Source organism: Kluyveromyces marxianus, chromosome 4 (assembly GCF_001417885.1).
Source record: "Kluyveromyces marxianus DMKU3-1042 DNA, complete genome, chromosome 4".
NCBI classification, from domain to species: Eukaryota; Fungi; Ascomycota; class Saccharomycetes; order Saccharomycetales; family Saccharomycetaceae; genus Kluyveromyces; species Kluyveromyces marxianus.
The window spans coordinates 1252141-1272637 of NC_036028.1; the positions used below are offsets into that span (position 1 = coordinate 1252141).

The 20497-nt window shown below is 39.1% G+C and overlaps 9 protein-coding genes across 9 annotated transcripts; 3 read left to right on the forward strand and 6 right to left on the reverse strand.

Moving 5' to 3' along the window:
- Positions 1 to 64: 64 nt before the first annotated feature.
- On the forward strand, positions 65 to 3583 carry BMS1 (GTPase BMS1; the record flags this gene model as incomplete). Its single annotated transcript, XM_022819878.1, has 1 exon — positions 65 to 3583. One exon carries the CDS (start codon positions 65 to 67, stop codon positions 3581 to 3583), a length of 3519 nt encoding a protein of 1172 aa, XP_022676400.1.
- Positions 3584 to 3717: 134 nt separating this feature from the next.
- Positions 3718 to 4290, reverse strand: SAR1 (Arf family GTPase SAR1; the record flags this gene model as incomplete). Its single annotated transcript, XM_022819879.1, has 1 exon — positions 3718 to 4290. The coding sequence occupies one exon, from the start codon at positions 4288 to 4290 to the stop codon at positions 3718 to 3720; it is 573 nt and encodes a 190-aa protein (XP_022676401.1).
- A 465-nt stretch (positions 4291 to 4755) lies between these two features.
- KLMA_40557 (PHO85 cyclin-8) lies at positions 4756 to 6243 on the reverse strand (the record flags this gene model as incomplete). The annotated part of the gene is made up of 1 exon (XM_022819880.1): positions 4756 to 6243. The coding sequence occupies one exon, from the start codon at positions 6241 to 6243 to the stop codon at positions 4756 to 4758; it is 1488 nt and encodes a 495-aa protein (XP_022676402.1).
- Positions 6244 to 6988: 745 nt separating this feature from the next.
- RPL10A (60S ribosomal protein uL1) lies at positions 6989 to 7642 on the reverse strand (the record flags this gene model as incomplete). Its single annotated transcript, XM_022819881.1, has 1 exon — positions 6989 to 7642. The coding sequence occupies one exon, from the start codon at positions 7640 to 7642 to the stop codon at positions 6989 to 6991; it is 654 nt and encodes a 217-aa protein (XP_022676403.1).
- A 611-nt stretch (positions 7643 to 8253) lies between these two features.
- MRM2 (21S rRNA (uridine2791-2'-O) methyltransferase) lies at positions 8254 to 9126 on the forward strand (the record flags this gene model as incomplete). Its single annotated transcript, XM_022819882.1, has 1 exon — positions 8254 to 9126. One exon carries the CDS (start codon positions 8254 to 8256, stop codon positions 9124 to 9126), a length of 873 nt encoding a protein of 290 aa, XP_022676404.1.
- A 200-nt stretch (positions 9127 to 9326) lies between these two features.
- Positions 9327 to 12195, reverse strand: SEC27 (coatomer subunit beta'; the record flags this gene model as incomplete). The annotated part of the gene is made up of 2 exons (XM_022819883.1): positions 9327 to 11972; positions 12178 to 12195. The coding sequence occupies 2 exons, from the start codon at positions 12193 to 12195 to the stop codon at positions 9327 to 9329; spliced, it is 2664 nt and encodes an 887-aa protein (XP_022676405.1).
- A 407-nt stretch (positions 12196 to 12602) lies between these two features.
- On the forward strand, positions 12603 to 13838 carry KLMA_40561 (uncharacterized protein; the record flags this gene model as incomplete). The annotated part of the gene is made up of 1 exon (XM_022819885.1): positions 12603 to 13838. One exon carries the CDS (start codon positions 12603 to 12605, stop codon positions 13836 to 13838), a length of 1236 nt encoding a protein of 411 aa, XP_022676406.1.
- Positions 13839 to 13948: 110 nt separating this feature from the next.
- FLC1 (transient receptor potential ion channel family protein) lies at positions 13949 to 16324 on the reverse strand (the record flags this gene model as incomplete). Its single annotated transcript, XM_022819886.1, has 1 exon — positions 13949 to 16324. One exon carries the CDS (start codon positions 16322 to 16324, stop codon positions 13949 to 13951), a length of 2376 nt encoding a protein of 791 aa, XP_022676407.1.
- Positions 16325 to 17144: 820 nt separating this feature from the next.
- KLMA_40563 (ATP-dependent protease La) lies at positions 17145 to 20159 on the reverse strand (the record flags this gene model as incomplete). The annotated part of the gene is made up of 1 exon (XM_022819887.1): positions 17145 to 20159. The coding sequence occupies one exon, from the start codon at positions 20157 to 20159 to the stop codon at positions 17145 to 17147; it is 3015 nt and encodes a 1004-aa protein (XP_022676408.1).
- Positions 20160 to 20497: the final 338 nt, after the last annotated feature.

The window sequence follows — 20497 nt, forward strand, 5'->3', positions numbered from 1 at the left end:
GCTTTAAATTATAAGTTAGTATTAGCTTTTGGTTAAATACAGCGTGCACGATACCGCATAATCTATGGAACAATCTAATAAGGAGCACAGAAAGCGGAAGGAGAAAGCTGGTGCCAAAAAGAAGCTCCATACCCAGGGCCACAATGCGAAGGCATTTGCTGTGTCTGCCCCGGGCAAGATGGCCAAGCAGATGCAGCGTACCGGTGACAAAAACGAAAAGAAGTTACATGTGCCAATGGTTGACCGTACACCAGAAGATGATCCACCTCCAATCATTATTGCTGTGGTCGGGCCTCCTGGTACTGGTAAGACGACGTTGATCAAATCTCTTGTCAGAAGATTAACGAAGACGACGCTTACGGAAATCAATGGTCCAATTACTGTCGTTTCCGGTAAGCGTAGAAGATTGACATTCATCGAGTGCCCTGCTGATGACTTGAATTCTATGATTGATATATCTAAGGTGGCCGATTTGGTGCTTTTGATGATCGATGGTAATTTTGGTTTTGAGATGGAAACCATGGAGTTTTTAAATTTGGCGCAGCACCACGGTATGCCCCGTGTGCTAGGTGTTGCTACTCATTTGGACTTGTTCAAATCACAATCTACACTCAGAGCCTCCAAAAAGACTTTGAAACACAGATTCTGGACCGAAGTTTACCAGGGTGCCAAATTGTTCTACCTTTCAGGTGTGATCAATGGTCGTTATCCAGACCGTGAAATTTTAAACTTGTCCAGGTTCATCAGTGTCATGAAATTCAGACCTTTGAAGTGGAGAAATGAACATCCTTACCTACTTGCCGACAGAATTGCTGATTTGACTCACCCTGAATTATTGCAATCTAAGGGTAAACATATTGATCGTAAAGTGGCCATATATGGTTATTTGCACGGTACACCATTGCCAACAACTTCAGGTTACAAGGTCCATATTGCAGGTGTGGGTGATTATGCCATTGATCATGTCGAAAAATTACCTGATCCATGTCCAACTCCATATTTCCAACAAAAATTAGATGAGTACGAAAGAGAACGTGCAAAGGAAGAAGGTGCTTCTGCAGCAGCCATTCCAAAGAGACGTAAGAGATTGGACGATAAACAAAAGTTGATCTATGCTCCTATGTCTGATGTTGGTGGTTTACTTATGGATAAAGATGCTGTTTATATTGACGTAGGGGGAAAAACTGGTCCAAGTACCATGACAAACGAAGAGAAAGGTGAAAGTGACCAACTTGTCTCTCAACTTCAAGGTACAAATCAATCAATTGATGAGAAATTCCAAAACGTGGGGCTACAACTATTCTCAAACAGTACCGAATTGCATGCAGTGGAAGACCAAGAGGAATTCAGTGAAGAGGAAGAAGAAGACGATGCTGACAACGGCGACACTGGTAGATCATCTCTAAGAAAGGCTAAAGTCTATGGAAAATCCATCAGAGAGTCGAATGAAGATGATGATGGGCTTTCAAGTGACAATGAAGAATTCGAAGATGCCGATGAAGATGAGGGAGAAGAACACCGTACCAAATTAGTGGAAATTGATTTCGATGAAGATGGTAATGAAAAAATGGCTTTCGAAACTGATTCTGAACTTGATGCTTCAGATTCCGAAGATTGGGAAAGAACTGCAGCTGGAAAGCTTAATGGAACAAACAGAAGAAGAAGATGGGATATTGGTAAGTTGATATACATGGATAACATTTCTCCAGAAGACGCTTTGAAAAGATGGCGTGGTGAGCTTGAAGATGATGAAGCCGAAGAGGATATTGAGGCTGAAGAAGATGAAGGTGATTTCTTCAAGCAAAAGACGTCAGCTACCATCAATAAGACACAAACTTACGAGGATGACCTTGAAAGATTCATTCCATACTTTGACACCTTTAACTCTTTAGTTGAAAAGTGGAGCACTGTTGATTCTATTAAGGACAGATTTATCGGTAAACCATTGTTGTCTGATAAAGAAAAGGCCAATTCTAATAGTGATGACGACGATGAAGATGAAGTTTATGGTGACTTTGAGGATTTGGAAGCTAATCCAGAAAACCCAGAAGAAGGAGATAAAGAGAACGCAAGTGACGAAGGAGAAGAAGATAAAGAAGAAGAATCCGATAGTAACGATTCATTTGCTGACTTTGATGAAGAAGAAAAGAAGGAATTGACCCAAGAAGAAGAACGTGAATTAAATGCTTCTAAGAAAGAAAAGTTGAGATTACAATTCGAAATGGAGGAAGGGGACAAATTCGGCGAAGATCCTGAAAATGAGTATGATACATGGTATGAGCTACAGAAAGCGAAAATCGCTAAACAATTGGAGATCAATAAAGTTGAGTTGGAATCAATGACCCCAGAACAGAGAGAGAAGATCGAAGGTATGAAAGCAGGATCTTATGTTCGTATTGTCATTGACAATATTCCTATGGAATTCATCGAAAATTTCAACCCAAAGTTCCCAATTATTATGGGTGGTCTACTTCCAACTGAATTGAAGTTTGGTATAATCAATGCAAGAATTAGAAGACATCGTTGGCACAAAAAGATTCTAAAGACCAATGACCCGTTGGTTTTATCACTTGGTTGGAGAAGATTCCAAACACTACCAATATACACCACTAGTGATTCAAGAACTAGAACCAGAATGTTGAAGTATACACCTGAGCATGCGTATTGTACTGCCAGTTTCTATGGTCCACTATGCTCGCCAAATACCACTTTCTGTGGTGTTCAAGTTGTTGCCAATAGTGATACCACTGGTAGCTTCAGAATCTCTGCCACAGGTATTGTCGAAGAAATTGATGCTAGCGTAGAGATTGTGAAGAAATTGAAATTAGTCGGTTATCCATACAAGATCTTCAAAAACACAGCATTTATCAAAGATATGTTCTCAAGTGCAATGGAAGTTGCAAGATTTGAAGGTGCCCAGATTAAAACTGTGTCTGGTATTCGTGGTGAAATCAAGCGTGCATTGTCTAAACCGGAAGGTCATTTCAGAGCCACATTTGAGGATAAGATTCTATTGAGTGATATCATCATCTTAAGATCATGGTATCCTATTCAAGTTAAGAAGTTCTATAATCCAGTTACCTCGTTACTATTGAAGGACAAGACTGAGTGGAAGGGTTTGAGGTTAACTGGTAAAATCAGAGCTGATTTAGGCATCGAAACACCAACTAACAACGATAGTACATACAAAAAGGTGGAAAGGGTTGAAAGAAACTTTAATGGTTTGAAGGTTCCAAAATCCATAGCTAAGGATTTGCCATTTAAATCACAAATCCATCAAATGAAGCCTCAGAAGAAGAAAACTTACATGGCTAAGAGGGCTGTCGTGTTAGGTGGTGAAGAAAAGAAGGCTCGCTCTTTCATGCAAAAGGTAATGACAATCTCTAACGCCAAGGAAGAAAAGAGGAAATCGAAGAAGGCGGAAGAGAGGAAAGAACGTTTGAAAAAGCTTGCTAAGCTAGAAGAAGCCAAGAAGGAGAAGGAAAAACAGAAGAAAAAGGACTTCTTCTCGAAGAACGGTAAGAAAAGACAATTCAACGATTCGGAGATGAGCGACGTAATGTCGTCTAAGAAAAGAAAATAAAGCAATAGTGTATGATGTGATAATACATATAAGAGAATGCGTTTTTACAAATACACAGATACTTAAAATATATACATATTTCAGTAAAACTCTTCAATTATTTGTTATCTCCTTTATCTACTATTATGATTAGATTAAATGTACTCAGACAACCACTTGAAAGCCTCAGAGTAACCGGACTTCATAACAACAGAGCACATGAACAATTCAATTGGTCTTTGGCCCTCAATTCTAGTGTGTCCAGTAGTATTCATCAAGCCTAATGCAGCTCTCAACTCAGTTTCAGAAACAGCACTTGGAGAGTCGATCTTGTTACCTAGCACAGCAAATGGCACATTGTCCAATTCCTTGATTTGGAACAAAGCATCTAGTTCAACACGAGCCTCATCAAATCTTTCTGGATCAGCAGCGTCAACCAAGAATACAATTCCGTTGACTTCTGGGAAGTAATCCTTCCATAATCTACGTGCTTGTAAATGTCCACCCAAATCAAAAGTGGTGAATTTGATGTTACCGATGGCTAATTCCTCGGAAGTTGGATGCCATGTTGGTTGCAAAGTTGCCAATCTATCATTTTTCAACATATGCAAAAGAGTAGTCTTACCTGCATTGTCTAAACCTAAGAACAATAGCTTACCATGCTTGTTCCACAAACCTAAGGATGACAAAATGTCCCTGAACCATCCAAATAAATCCCAGCCTGCCATATTAACCTGTATTTTCCGTACAAAAACTGCAGTATATCCAAGTTCCACCGATGTGTATGATACTGGAGTAGAAAGCTTCCAGAAACAGACAATATGTGCCTCTGGTGAAAATACTTACATGTTCTTTTTTTATTCCACTTCGCTAGATTACCGTTTATTTCTCGTTCTTGTCGATTGATTGTTCACGACCGTGAATTAGGCCAATTGGTATGATCGTTTATTACGAAACCACGTGATATATATATATATATATATGTATGTATATCGAAACGGCAGTAAGGTAAAGACGGAAGCTGTTCGTATAATCAATTTTAAACTACCAGTGACAATTCTCTCACATATATCTAGTCCCCTGACGATGTTTCCTCCTTTTATTTGAGACCAAATATGTAACAGGGTATCTATTTGATTATTTACAGGTCATGTTCGATGAAGCACTAGCGCAGCAGATACGATCTACTTGTGTCAGCAGTTCTTTTCTATGTGACTGTGAATATTCATGACGGTTTGAATGGATTGTTCTGTAACAATAAGTCCGCCTGGTTTACTCTGTAGTGACAACAGAAGTTGTAATTCCAATTTTGAAAGCAGTTTCTTTGAAACACCGCATACTTTGCTGAAGTAATGATGAGAATGTACTGTATCCTCTAGTAATTTTGCAGCGACACGTATACATGCTATCGTTAGACGGTGCATCATTGATTCTGTGATTCCCTGTTCGATATGGAAACCGTTCTGATCATCAAATTGTAAATTACAGTAAGTAATTAATAGGAATGATGCAGTGAGGTAAATAACCGGTGCAAACGAACATTTTGATTCTATCCTGTCAATGTAGTCTGATGCTGAGAGGGTTGGCGTTGATTTCATCTGGAATATTGATTCTAGCTTAGGAGAGAGCCCAGAATCCAGAGATTCATCGCTAGGGTGTTCAGCGTTTTGAGTGATGTGAGTTATATCGGTATCTTCTTTGTTATCGGTGGTAATGCTGGTATCCTTTATTATATTGTTATCGATATTATTATTATCGTCATTGTCATCATCATCATTATTATTATTATTATTATTATTATTATTACTATTATTATTATTATTATTATTATTATTAATAGTAGTGTTATCATCGTCGTTATTATTTTCAATATCACTATTATTATGTTCGTTTTGCTCTTTTTGCAGCGAAAGTCGAAGCGCGAGTTGCAATATGTCGATAAACACGTGTGAAGCCTCCTTAGAAGTCATATGCAACCCCGAAAGACCAGTCTCCTCCGAGTTTGTACGGAGGAGGGAGTGTATTAGAAGTGTGTTATCTCTTTGGTCATCTGTTCGATCCAAATTTGGGTGGGAATTCGAGGCCGATTCATTGTAAGTGCTTGAATCCATCTTCTGAAGACTATAGTCTGCTGCAGAAGTGCTAGCTAGTAAGTTTGATAGCCTGCTATCAAGCATATTGGACTCTTGGTTAGAATCCTGGTCGGAGTCTATTCCCCCAATGGTAGAGGAATCCCTGTCACCAGCTTCGCTAAGCTGAAAGTTTGATGTCGACCCAGCAGACGCAGAAGCAGTAGCTTTCGCGCTGATATTTGTGCCTGTAGGCGTGTCCGGAGTTGAACTACGGTACCACTCCTGCACATCAAGGCCTGATCGAAGCCCATTTATCCTTTCCATGTTCTTCTCCACAAATAAGTTCAAATTGCTGGTATTCTCCAGCAACTGCTCCACAGTCATGGCACTCTTGCCCTCCACAAAACGAACCTTCTTCGCATCGCTTATGTGTAATATGTCGTCGAAATTGCCTTCCAAATGTCGACTCTTCAATGGTAATCCAAAACTTACGTCATCAACATCGTAGTCACTCTGATCGCAGTCTTCCTCATGATTCACATCTCCGTTAACTTTGAGCCAGTCGCGTTTGTCGCCTATAAATGCTCCAGGCGAAACTGAACCGGGCATCGTGGAATATAATATCTCTTCTCTTGTAACTCTTGTAACTCTTGTAACACTCGCAAAGTAGCCCTACGATTCTTGAATATATGTGTGTGTGTATGAATATTTTTTGCCCAATGATAATTAGCTCCAACGCTTGTTGTAGTTGAGGGTTCAAATACAATACTGATAAACACTATCCAAAGTGGTTGGTTCTCCTGAAAATGATGTATTATCAATTAAACCACACAAGTGATAAATAGTGTGCGATTCCTGAACCCTACAACTTGAAGATCTTGAGACTCTCTTCCATTTCTATATACTTTTTACAAATGCGTGTCTAATGCGCAGCTTAGCTAGAAGATTCGCATTTTTTGTTGATGTCCGAATTAGAGCAAATGTGACAGAAAAGCAATATAACGGAGAACTGTAGCCGATTGTGACGGAACTCTTCGCTCCGATAGACAGAGGCTCAGCCCAAAAGGTATATCATCTGTAATTATTACATGCAACGGGCTGTGAAATGGAAGCTGGGATCGCTGGAGTCGGAGCTGAAACCGGAGCTGAGAAGAGCACGAGCTATTATGACGCATAGGTAGTTAGGTGGTTGGAGCCCCACACTTTTCTATAGGTTGCTCCAGGTTTTCCGAGTATTTGCATATTCTATTATTGTCAGCCGTAAGTCATGCTGCTATACGGTCTGTTATGGATATATATACACATATACACTAGGAAGAGAGCCTAGACAGTAAGAGAGTGTTCTTCGAACTGCTTAGTACAATCTGTAAGCTGGACCCATGGTAGACTTGATGACCAAGGAACCGACGTTTTGCCAGTTCTTCTTCAACAAGGAAACCAAGAAGTTAACAGCCATCAAGATTTGGTTGACCAAGGTGTCTTCGTCCATTTCGACGTTACCGACGGCAACAGCCAAACACAAGACCTTCTTCAATTGGAACTTGATGGTGGACTTAACATCGTTGACCTTAGCGTACAAGTCATCGTTGTGGGAGACTGGGGTTGGGAACTTACCAGCCTTGGACAATTGAGGACCCAAGAGTCTTGGAACTTGCTTGATCAAGACTTCGGAAGCGACGAAGGCAGAGTACTTCTTAGCCAACTTCTTAATCAACTTCTTGTTCTTGTTCAACTTCTTCAAATCTTCAACGGACATAGCGTCGACACCACAGGACTTAGCTCTGTCAACATCGAAAGCATCACCGAAGATACAGATGGACAAGTTTGGTCTTGGGCAGACTGGCAACTTCAAAGTACCAGAGAAACGCTTGTCTCTTTGAGGGTCGTAGTTCTTCAAACCGACTTGCAATTCAACGGTTTCCAAGAAGTTTCTCTTCTTGGTTTCGTTGGAGTACTTCAACAACTCCTTAACGTGTTCTCTAACTTGAGAGGAAGTGATCTTGGACATTTTTATGTTAATGCTAGATGGGGTGAGAGTCTTCCAAAAGTATTTGGTGGTCCGTTAAATAGGCTTGCGACTATGCCCTCTTATGAAAATATACACAAGCAAAAATACATGGTAAAAGATAATATTTACCTAACAAAGTGTACAACAACTGGTAATGTTCGCTTGTGATGTTTCTAAATCTTATTTTATTGTATGCCTGACATGGCCTGTCGCCTCGAAATTTTTCAGTGAATTTTTTTTTTTTTGCGAGTCTCATTCTGTTACGGGACTGTTATTTCCCTTTTCGGGTAATGGACTTTTCCCAATGATAATTACCACAGTAGGCAATTATCGTTTTGAAACAAAATGTGTTTTTGTTGAGAAATGCAATCACTGTGGTGAGTGGGTGTCACTAATATCATGTGATACCCACGTGACTACTTACCTCTTTTCCGTCGTCTCTCTCAATGACAAGAACGAGCGGTCAATGCATAAAGTCAAATGTGAAATGCGATGAGCTAGTAGGTAGCTGACTAGTGCAAGAAATGGAGGTTCAAGGTTACGTTCAGCTCTTTCAAGAGGGCAAAATGGATTAAAATCAAGAAATAGAGGTCTGAATATCTATTATAGCAATGTTAAGCTCATTGGTAGTGCCTCGTGTGCCGAATTATAGGCCTTTTGTTTCTCTTACTTTACGGCTGGTACGGCATAACTCCAATTCCCAGAACAGATGGCTAGCAAGACAGAAGAATGATCATTTTACAAAGGCAGCTAAGGAACAACAGTTCCGATCCAGAGCTGCTTTCAAGCTAATGGACATTGATGATAAATACAAGTTGATGAAAAAGAAGCACAAGGTATTGGATCTGGGGTTTGCTCCAGGTGCGTGGTCACAAGTTGCAAGGAAGCGTGTCGGTCCTGAAGGCATGATAATGGGTGTGGATTTACTCCGTTGTCCTCCACCCAAAGGAGTTTTCTCGATACAAGCCAATATTCTTTCAAAGAAGACTCATGAGCTTATCAGATTCTGCTTTGCACGTCACATTCAATTGAATAAACACGATGAGTTGCATAAAGATCATGGGTACTTCCAGCATATGTTGGAGGAAGAATTGAACCATGTGCGGGAGTCAGAAGAGTACAAAGAGCTTTTTTCGCAGGCTGATGTTAGCAACAGTGTCGAAAGGTACCCTGTCGATGTTGTTTTAAGCGATATGATGGCCAACACCACAGGGGTGTCTATTAAAGATCACTACATGTCAATGGACTTATGTGATGCTGCATTGATTGCTGCTATAGATTTATTGAAACCAGGAGGTTCGTTTGTTTGTAAATTATACGCTGGTAGTGAGGATAGTTTGCTAGAATCGCGGTTAAGGAAAGTGTTCAGAAAAGTTGATAGATTTAAACCTCATGCTTCTAGAAATGAGTCGAAAGAGTTGTACTTTATAGGACGAGAAAAACTAGCCAAGGTTGACAAATTAAAAGTGTTCTTAGAGGAGTGATTTTCAACTTTGTTTTGTTCATTGTAGGTGTTAATTGTCGATTATGTTTCTATTAATCATTTAGTTTCATGTAAATATATATATATATATATAAACGTATTTTAAAAAAAAAATGTCGGTCTGGTTATGAGTTAACCAAGTTTGCAGAGCTTTTTTTTTAGATGGTAATGTACACATGAGTCAAAGTGATTGACTACTCCTTACTCTTCAGCATCAGTAAATTTCTCAGGGACTTCATCGGTATCTTTTTCCTCTTTTTCCTCTTTTTCCTCTTGTTCTGCTTCGGCTTCCTTGGTTTCTTCAACTACTTTCTCCGTCTCTACTTGCTCTTCTTCATTTGTTTTTTCTTCTGCTTCTATTTCTTCCTTTCCGTCCTTTGGAGTATCAAGGTCAACTAAAGTCTGAGGTTCCCTAGATGGAAAACCCTCAGTTTCTCCAATAATACCGATCCTTTGGGCAATACCTGCCTTGCCGTCTTTTAATAGGGTTTGCTTCCATATATCCACAACCTCGTTGACACCAGCATCTGGTTCGCCGTATGTCAAACTCAATAGTGCAGCTTCTGGAACCCTGCCAGATTTCAATAGTAGATTTTTTGCTCCAGTAACATCACCAGCAACCCAGTAAGCATTGAAAGCTAAGTTGAACTTACCTGAAGTTTCTGCATTCTTTCCCAATGAAATTAACTCCTGTTTATTGTTAAACGATGAGTACAGTAGGAAAAGAGATTCTAGATCGTTGGCCCTCTTATAACATTGCAAAGCTAGAGTGAAGTTGAATTTTTTCAATGCGGCATCACCCAACTGAATCCATCTGTTTTCACTTTCCTGTTCTGATAATATTTCTTCGGCTAGGGAAAGTTTTCCTAGTTTTAGAGCTAAGTCAAACTTTTGTTCAGCATCTGGAGAGATTTCAAGAGCATCTTCGAATAAATCTTGGCCCTCCAAAAATCTAGAGATTCTGAGCAAGTTCTCTTTACCTTGGACATTTGGTAACACAGTAGACTTAGCTTCTGCTAATTCACCTCTTAAAACTAAAGTTTCGAACTCCAAAACGTCAATAGATATTTCATAACCATAGACATGGATGTCTTTATCAGCCAAATACACCTTATCATCTCTAGGCAAATAACCCAATAAGTACATCTGTTTGTCGAAATGAGCTAAGTTGTAAATCTTACCACCGACAAAGTAGTTTAATCTATTTGTTGGTGTTGTAAAGATAAACACGTCTCCAACCCATTTTCCTGATGTGATTCCCTCTGAAACTTCGTATAGAACATCAAAGGAGTCTTCTACACCATCTTCGTCAATGTTACCGGATGCTAATGCTTCATCATATGCATCCTTGTTGAATAGTAAAGCATAAGCACTGGCTTCTTCATTAGAGTCAGCGTCACGATCTTTATTGATTATCATTACTAATTCTCCATTCTCAGACCAAACAACATCCTTTGCATCCACATCGATTCTCTTTACTAAACTACCAGATTCCCAATCGAAGAAGTAAGTGAATCCATCGGCTTTAACACCTAATAATGAACCAGGGAATAATTTTTCAATGCCATATTCAAGAGGGATCGACCAGGATGTCACTTTATTGTTGTTTTTAAAGTATGCTACGGATCCTGATTCTTCAATTATCGCAAAACTATTGGAATCTGGCCCCCAAACAAAGTCATGACACTTACCAAATCCTTTGTTTCTCCAGGATAAAGCAGTGTATATGATGAATTGGTCGTCACCCACAACTGCAACAAATCTTCCGTTTGGAGAATGCTTCAAACTTTGAGGGAAAACATCAATGTAACCCAATTCTTTACTTTGTAAAGGAAGGGCACCACCTTCTTCCACTTCTTCATTGCCTCTAATAATGGCGGAGAAAACATCTGTAACAAAACCTTTGCCACCAGTATAGACCAATTTTCCCACTGGATCTAAGGAGAGCTTAGGTTGGTCATCACCCAGTGATAATACAGTAAAACCATCGTCAAACCCAGAGGCTATATAGTTGCACTTTCCGGATGGGTGAGTTGCGATACACCAACTTCTTTCAAGACCAATATTTAAGGTTTTCTCTAACCTATAGGTGTTGGCATTCCAAATCTTCAAAGTACCATCTTCAGAGCCCGAAATAATGATAGGTAGAGTAGGATGGAATACGGCATATGATACATTAGCCATATGACCCTGTAGAGTAGCAACTTCTGATTTTGTTTGGTAATCCCAGATCTTGATAGTACCATCATCAGAAGTAGTGATCAAGTAAGGCTTATCTTGAAGAGGATAATAGTCCACGTAGTTTACACCTTTTGTTTCGTGGGCTTTTAAGGTGAAGTTTGGAACGTCTTGACCAATAGACCAAACCTTTACGGTATGATCCAAACACCCAGAAGCAAATTGGTTAGGATCCTTAGGGTTGAAAGCAACAGACATCACAAAGTGTTCATGACCAGTGAAAGTTTGTTCGCAAGCCCAATTCTTCTCCCAGTTCCACAACTTGACAGTCAGATCATCAGAACCAGTTAATACGAAAGGTCTCGTAGGGTGCACAGCAATGGAACGGATATAGTCTGGGTGCGCTTCAAATTCAGTTACTTTTTCACCAGTGTTATAATTGTAAACTCTCAATTTGAAATCATCAGAGCCCACAACAACCCAATTTTTCCTGGCAATAAATCTACCAGCTCTTACAGGAGCATCACACAATGGAATGGATCTCACTTGAGTTTGGGTTTCGTAATTCCATATCTCGATTTTCCCCGAGTATAGTGTAATTAGAACCCAAGGCTCTTCGGGGTGAAAGTCAATACCTTTCACCCTATCAGTTCTTGTACTGAAAGTTTTCTGATGAAATTAATTAAAGAATCCAAATATGTTAGTAATTGAGCACTCAAAATGTGGAAAAGACACTGTTCAAGGTAGTCCATATAATTTTTCTACCATGGTTTCGTGTTTTCAACGAAACAAGAGACTTTGAATAATTGAAGGAAAGGTCCTCTCCACTTAAAAAGATATCCTTCGGAAAGATATCTCACAATTGTTTACATACGCGAATATCCAATTTCATCTTTGGACTTGTGGTTGCTTATAGGCTACTTCTTCGTGTTTATAATTTCAATGATGTGTTCATAGTATATATCCTATTATAGATCAAATTCCCCTTTCAACGTTTTGATGTTTTTTTTTTCAAAATTTCAAAAGCAGGGTAATACTAATTTTAACGACAGTGTCGATGTCAGCGTCAGATATAATATTATCCAAGGTGCAATAAGCAATGCTATGATCCATAAACAAGAAAGGAAGTCCCAACTTACTCTATCTTCTAGATCATCTGGAAACATGTTTGTGTCAATAGTTTTTCTTCCTCTTTTTAAACTTTGTTTTCTTAACGCCAAGAATTTGAGGCTAAAAAGGTGTTAGAACTGTTATTTTCGAATTAATTAGTAACATTGATATCGTTTGTGGCCGGGGAAAATGAATTGTATTAGATGTTGGAGAATTATTCTAGTAACAGTAATATATGTGTCATCAATTGTTACTGGTTTATCCATTCTTCCAGTTTATACTATAGATAAAGCATGTTTTGCTGGGTCTGATTCCATGAATGTGAATGTGAAGAAAACTTTTGAGATGTGGAGTGGATCAGAGATACCGATTAGCCAATTACCAGGAGATACTAAACTTTTTACTGGTTTCAAGTTTCACAGAGTTTTCAGCTTCCATCAATTGTTTCGAGGAAATGGGAAAGCGTTGAAAATTACCTACTGTAAAGAAGGGAAAGAGGTTTTCCAGACGGAGAAAGATATTGCCCATGATGGCGATGATTGGGAACGTCCTTGGTGTTTCTTTGAAGATGGGAATGAGAGTGTGGAGAATATTGAAAGTTTTCATTGTTTAAAGATTGCAAGGAGGAAAAAGTATGCAATAAGGCCCTTTGATATTTTTATTCCTTATACTTGGATTGGAGGTCTCTTTTATTGCAATATATCAGAAAATGAAAAAATTTCAATTCTTACGAAAAAAGGGAAAGAAGAACCTTTTAAGTCTTACAGTGGATCTCCAATATGTACCTTGGATAACTCCATCCCTATCGAACCATTGTATGCTTCTCTTACTACCTCTTCCTATAATGAAATTGTTTCTAAAAAACTAGTCCCATTCATTACATTATTATCCAAACGTAAGACAAAAACTTACATTCCATATTTACAATCTCCTAACCTATGTTCTAAAGATCTTAATATCACTTCAGCTTCTTTTGAAGAAAGTACTAAAGGACCAAAATCATTAAACCGTGGGTACAAAGTAGATACTAAAGATTTAGTTCTGGAATGGTATTCATTTGGCCAAAACAGTACCAGCTCCAACACCCAAGCTAAATGGTTTAGAGAAATTGAAGTAGATGAGAAGTATAAATATAATCAAGAAGATCATTTTATGCTCACCCTGGCGACGAACAAACTTCGCAGCATAATAACACCTTTTGTAGAGCCCTCGGCTCAAGATATTGAAGAGCTTTCTTTTCCTTGGAAAACGATAAATAGAATTATCGAGACAAAAATATGGAAGACCTTTGGCATCACGGATAAACTACTAACATTGAATGCACAAGATATTCTAGATAAGTGTGAAGCTTTTTTAAAATTTTGGGACAACTTGCATTTAGACGATGAAGAATTCACTTATAAATATTCTGATATTCAAAAGTAACGGTAATAAGCAAAGCTTCAAATTTGATGATTTAAGAAATTATACTTATATATATGTGCATGTATATATATTGAAAGGTACTCGAAGGGGGAAATGTTTTAGTATTTTATCTACAATTTGTAGTAGGAACCATTATTATGTTGAAAGATATCCGTAGAAGAAGTGGCATTCACATCCGCGTTGCCATCCAAATTTACGCTCTCGTTATTTATTGATGCAGTTCGACGAGGAGAACGTGTCGGTGTTACTTGACCTGGATCCAGTGTGAAGTCAAAATCACTACTGTTGTCTATTAGTCTATTTTCTGCTCCTGAACCCCTACTTGTAACACGAGGATATGATTTCGACATTGGTTCTGTTGAATTAGATGAAGATCCTGGTGACAGTGTTCCTGCATTAGAAATAGATTTTCCATTTGATATTTTTGATGACGTGGACTTGTTCCTTCTGATAGACATTTTGCGGAACAATTTGTCCTTTAGAGAGTGTTTTCTGCTGACAGATTGTTCATTTTTTAGACTTAAGAACTTTTCATCGTCAACTGAGCCACTGCTCGATTCTGTAGTTCTATTACCTTGTGTTGCCAGAAGTTCTTGCCAGTCACCATCGTGATCCTTTGCCACAGTACCAAGCGCCATAAGTTCTTCGGCGACAGATTTATCTAGAGCACCAACAGTTGCTGTTTGTCTTTGGAATGATGTTCTATCATCATTAGCCGGCTTGAATCTAACATCTGGGTTCTTCGAGAATAGAACAAAGCCCACATATACTAGAATCATCATCAATAAGATTAGAGAGAAAGCGGCATTCAAAATGAAAAATACCCACGCCATAATAGAGCCCACAGGGTAAGGTTGGTTAAATAATCCAGAGAAAAATAAGAATAAGAAAGAGTTAATCAACGTGACGGTTGAAATTAGGATATTCATAATATTTGTAGCACGATCCAAATATGGTTTGTACTTTATTAGAGCAATGAAGTATGCCAAATCGAATATGAAGATGGCAAGGGCTTGTGTTTTACCTGAGCTTTGAGCAAAAGCAATGAAAAGCCCTCTAATGAAATTGTAACCCATGATAACACATGACCAGTAGTAATAATCAGCGGAAAACATAGTGTAGAAGAAACCATACTTGTGTAACACTCTTTGGTCACCATATAAGATTGCGGCAGGATTGTTGTGCTTAGCAATCGATCTTTTAGCAAAAAATATGGTTCTGTAAGAGGCATAAGCAATGATACCATAGACCATGACAAGGAACAAACAACTTAGAGTAATGACTGCTGCTGAATCTCTTTGAACGAACTCCCAGAAACATAAGATGGTGATTTGGATGAAACCGATATAAATGTAACGCATTAAGGCCCCTTTCAGAATTGCCTTCCAGTTCTTTCTGAAATCGATAAACCTTGAGTTTTTAATCCAACCTGCTCTAATGGATAACTCAATAGCATATTTTGTACAGATGATTAACCCAAATAAGACGTAACCGCATAAAACAAAGAAGGTTAATCCTGTAGGGACAATAGAAGTCACTTCAATATGAGCACTGTAACCTAGACGTTTGATACCTCTGAAAATTAAGACATTTGAATTACCCTTTAGAACGTCATGGGAACGTTTGTATAGCCAGGAATTCTCAACGAATTCAAGGGATCTTTGCACCAAGACAGATATGGTTTTTGAAGTCAAATATAAGGTTGGAGTACCACCTGTGGACTGGACGTACCATCTGAAGATCTTTTGCATGAAGCTCACACGAATCAAACCCATTGACCACATCAAGTTCTCCGACCAAGCGGCTGCGATTGGTGGAAGGGTCTCAACGTGCTGCATGGCAAACACAGCGACAGATTGGAAGTATAAGAAAAGTGACATGGTGTTTGCAGCGACGTGGGAAGCGGCATTAGAGTTACCAAACGCCGATAACAAAGCAGAAGTCAACAAACCGAGACCTGCAATGACAGCAGTGACCCATTTGACACCTGGCTGGGACACTGTCTTACCATTAGTGAAGAAAGCCTGGATGCAGCCAATAACTTCGGACGAGCCACGGTGCATGACATTCATTTTTAGGTACGCATCAATATCTGGGACCTGGTATGCGATACCGGGAATCATGTCCTTGTAATGTTTTGAAATGTACTGGATGGAGTCAATTTCAATGACACCAGGGTATAGGGGACAAAATTGTTTCCAGTTCGAATCACATGGATCGATAACCTTGTTGATGACTCTGAACCCATATGCGTATACTTCAGCTTGTGCCACGACATATCCGTTCACTTCTGTAGTGATATCCAAGGTATAATGCAACGAACTGTCGTCTGGATTGAACACAACATCAAAACTGTTCGCTGTCAACTGTGAGTTATCCATACATGTCACAAGCGATGTAGCAACCAAATTACGCTTCGCTGAAGCACTTGCTATAAGGAAACATAGCAGTATCCAACATTTGGCTAGAAAATCTTTCATAATCATGCTTTCGGTATGTATATATGATATGATTCAAACGCAAAAGTACAATAAAAACAGCGCAGAAAAGCCACTAACGAATAGCTCTCTTTCTATACTCTCTTTTTATTCAGTCTTCGCAACTTCGTTCAGTCTAACTAAACCAACGCAAATAAAAGAAAGCCACGAGGTATCCTTCTATTTCTATTCCAAATGGCTGTTTATTTATAAAACGGATCAGATAAATGATTGGGAAGTTATGAAAAAAAACAAAATAAAACTCAGTATACAGCAAATATTGCAAATAAACAATGCCTTATTACTGTCAACTCTCGCTATACCTTATACTGAAAAGCCTTTGTGCCGTTTTTTATCGCCTTTTTTTTCTCTCTCTTCGCACCTTTTCCGCTCTTAAAAACATTAAGGCTAAAATAAGACTGAAGAGTATTATTATATATTTTTACATATTATATCGTCATTCTTCTTCGTTTGTTTTTTTTCTTTTCTATTTTTTTGATCTGCCAGAATCTGGCCAAGCTATCTGTAGGGAAAAAGAAAGGTAAAGAAATGTTCTACTGTTGAAGGGTTACCCGGTGAGACTCGTTCTTTCTTCCCTTTCCCCCCTCATTCTGCCCCAGACGCATGGATGTTTGGCTCGGAGTGGCTGACTACGCTTTGTAGTGGCTGTTCTTGCAGTCTATAGTTGCATTTTTATTTATTTTTTTCTTGTTCTGTTTAGCTTAAGGTTGTATTTTGAATAACTACGTAATTGGTTGATAAACAGTGTACCACAGAAAAAGAGAGAGGTTGAAGATTACAGATTAAAGATTAAAGATTAACAACTGATTTACATACGTGCACTGCTTACGTTCAGGGATGAGCGTTTGAATATATCGGGCCACGTGTGCTTGATAACGTCAAAAAAGTCCGAGCAGTAGTGGACTTGCAAGTTGGTCTTCTCGTGTAGTATACGTAGTTCGGGATATGTCGTATCCATGTACAATTTGTACTGTTGCTCGTTTTCCGTTGCAAGAGCCTGGACAATGTCGGAACGATTTCCTGCAGGGATTAGAACGTGTTGCATATTGTACAATTGTGCACCCAAGAGCTTTTCCTTGACACCGCCTATTGGAAGCACTTTGCCTCGTAATGTCATTTCTCCTGTCATGCATATCTTTGGGGAGACCGGCCTTTGCAAAGCGCACGATAGGATTGCTAGAGTGATTGCGACACCGGCACTGGGTCCGTCTTTGGATACTGCGCCCATGGGCACATGGAGGTGGTATTCTGACGACAAGAATTCTTGGATCTGCTTCTGGTCGAGGATGGGAATTAGTCCTCGAAGCAAGATATGTCTTACGAAACTTGTCGCAAGCCTTATTGATTCTTCTAGGATGCTGCCCAAATTTCCTGTGGTATTGATGTGGGGGCCGCTGGCATTGGAACCGTTAGCAATGTCGTCTGAATTGGTTTTGATAACTTCGAAGACTAGTACGCTCCCAGTGCCGTCAGAGTTGTACGATAGCCCATTTACGATGCCAAAGCTCTCAGAGTGCTCGGTTGGCGCAAGAATGTCCTCGGAAATCGGGTGTCTTGCAAGTCCAAGGTACCTGTAGAGGTCTTCCTTTTTCACCTCACCCTTTATCTCCTTATTGGTGAAGTACTCCATTACTTTGCCTCTAACGATTGCGCTCAATTTTCTTTCCAAGCCACGTACCCCGGGCTCCCGTGTATACTCAAGTACTACACTGTTCCAGGCATCTGAGCTCAAGCATAATTTTGGTATCCCCTTGACAGCATCTAGACCATTGGCTTTAATCTGTTTCGGAAGTAAGAACTTCGATCCTATCATGATCTTTTCCTCAGGCGTATAACCAGGAATTTCAATCACCTCCATTCTGTTCAACAACGGCTCGCTGATGCCCTCTAGCTCGTTTGCAGTACAGAAGAAGAGAATCTGCGAAAGATCGATGGGGAATCCAACGTAATGGTCTGTAAAGCTGGAATTTTGTTCTGGGTCCAAAACTTCCAACAAGGCCGATCCTGGGTCACCATTTATCCTGTTTCCATACCCACCCACTCCGCCGCTTGTCACTTTGTCAATCTCATCCAAAAGAATCAATGGGTTCATTGTGCCAGCCTTTCTTAGCGCATTTACGATCAATCCACACATGGAACCAACATACGTACGTCTGTGGCCTCGGATTTCTGCTTCATTATGAATACCTCCGAGGGAAATCCTCTGAAACTTACGCCCCAACACATCAGCAACACTCTTCGCAATTGAGGTTTTCCCAACTCCAGGTGGTCCTACTAGAAGTAATATAGGAGATTTCCTTAACTTTCTCGAGTTTTGTAACTGTTCTTTGCTCACTGCCTCCGTCAGTTCCGATAGTTTCAAAACACTGAGATATTCAATTAACCTGTATTTTACGGACTGCAACCCATAGTGATCTGAATTCAATTTGGCTTTAGATTGCATTAAATCTATCGTTTCTCTGCTCAACGTTTTGCCAAATGGAATATCCATAACAATATCAAAGTAATTTCGTAACACCTGGTAATCGGCGTTTTGCGCTGTCATTTTACTAAATCTCATAAAATCCTTCCTTAAAAGCTTTATACCATCTGGATGAACCCCTTTCTTATCGAGGGAATTGATAAAACCCTTGATCTGTTCTATCTCATCTTTAGCATCAGATCCAGAATCAAAATCATCTGGTTTACTTTCTGGAGAATTGGAAGATGCTTTTCGACCGGTAGGAATTCCATTCTTTGGCGTCGGTTTTAACGTTGGACTTGAGTTGCTTCTCTTGATATCATCGATGTAGAAACGTAATGCTCTCAATTGACTTGAAATCAAAATTGATTTTTCAATATTTGGTGAATCTGAAAAGTGTTGGTTTATATACTCGATTCCATCATCAAGTTTCTGGAATAACTGTTGCAATTCTTGGATCGAATTGAAAAATAGGGCTGATCTTTCCTTTAGTTTCTTGGTTGCAAGAAAGTCAAGCCTCTGTTTTAAGGTCATTGGTAGAATGCTCATCATTAAGTCCATCATTGATGATAGCTCAAAGCATGTGTCATGAATATTCTCTTCTGTTTTAACTTCCGCTAGATAGATCTTAAGAAGATTCCATGACCTATTAAAGTGGGATCGATTTAGCTGTAGGTAGAGTGTATTTGCAAGAGGAGAAAGATAAAGCATTCTGGACCTTTCGTCGCTTGATTTCTTGGAAGCTAAGGAATATTTGATTTTGAATTCCTTTAATATCCTATTTGTATCATCGAAAAGCTTCAAAAATGTGGAGATAAATCCATCGGTTTCTTTTTGATCCCAACTCAGTAGTTCAACACGATCATCTAACTCCACAACTATAGATTTCCATAACTTTTGTTTCATATTCAATATCGGCTGTGTGTTTTCCACTCTTACTACAGATTTAAATGTGATAGTGACAACATCATCTTCAACCTCGACAGATACTATTTTGCAAGCAACGCCAACTGATATATTTGTTGCCTCACATGGCAATAGTACAATATACATCGGAACATCGTCATCTGAATCTTTCCCTTTCCTTGAGCCATACTTTCTGTGGAACTCTATGCATGATTTGACCACAGAAGAGTCTACGACCACCTCATTCTGTGCAATGTTAGGCTTTATCTCACGTAAACAAGGATTCCTTCTAAATGCATCATTACGTTTGTACTCAGATAATACTGGAGTTATTGAAACCTTTTCAAAAGATACCTTATATGATATGCCAGGTAAAGGGACAAGTTTAGGAGCATCAACAAGAGTAAAGCACGGTAAATAGAGGGTTGGCTTCGAAGAATCAAAAAATAACCCCATCGTGATGATTCCTGCTAGATACTATTCGCTCGTTTTACTAGTAAACTGGATATACTTTTTGCTACACTGTATATTAACAGCCTATTTAGTCGAAACTTATCTGAAGTTGCTGTGTATTTTTTATAGAGCTTAAGACTCATTTGAACAAGAATAATGTTTTTTCATTTAATCTTTCTTAGTCATGTTTCATTACCCAGACTTTGAAATCATTTCACGTGCCCGAAAAATGACAGCGACAGTTTAGAACGAGAATTTCAGAATTAATAGTATGAGTATGATAATATCAATAAATAAAAGATAAACGTTCAATTGATTAAATACTACTACATCTTAAGTGC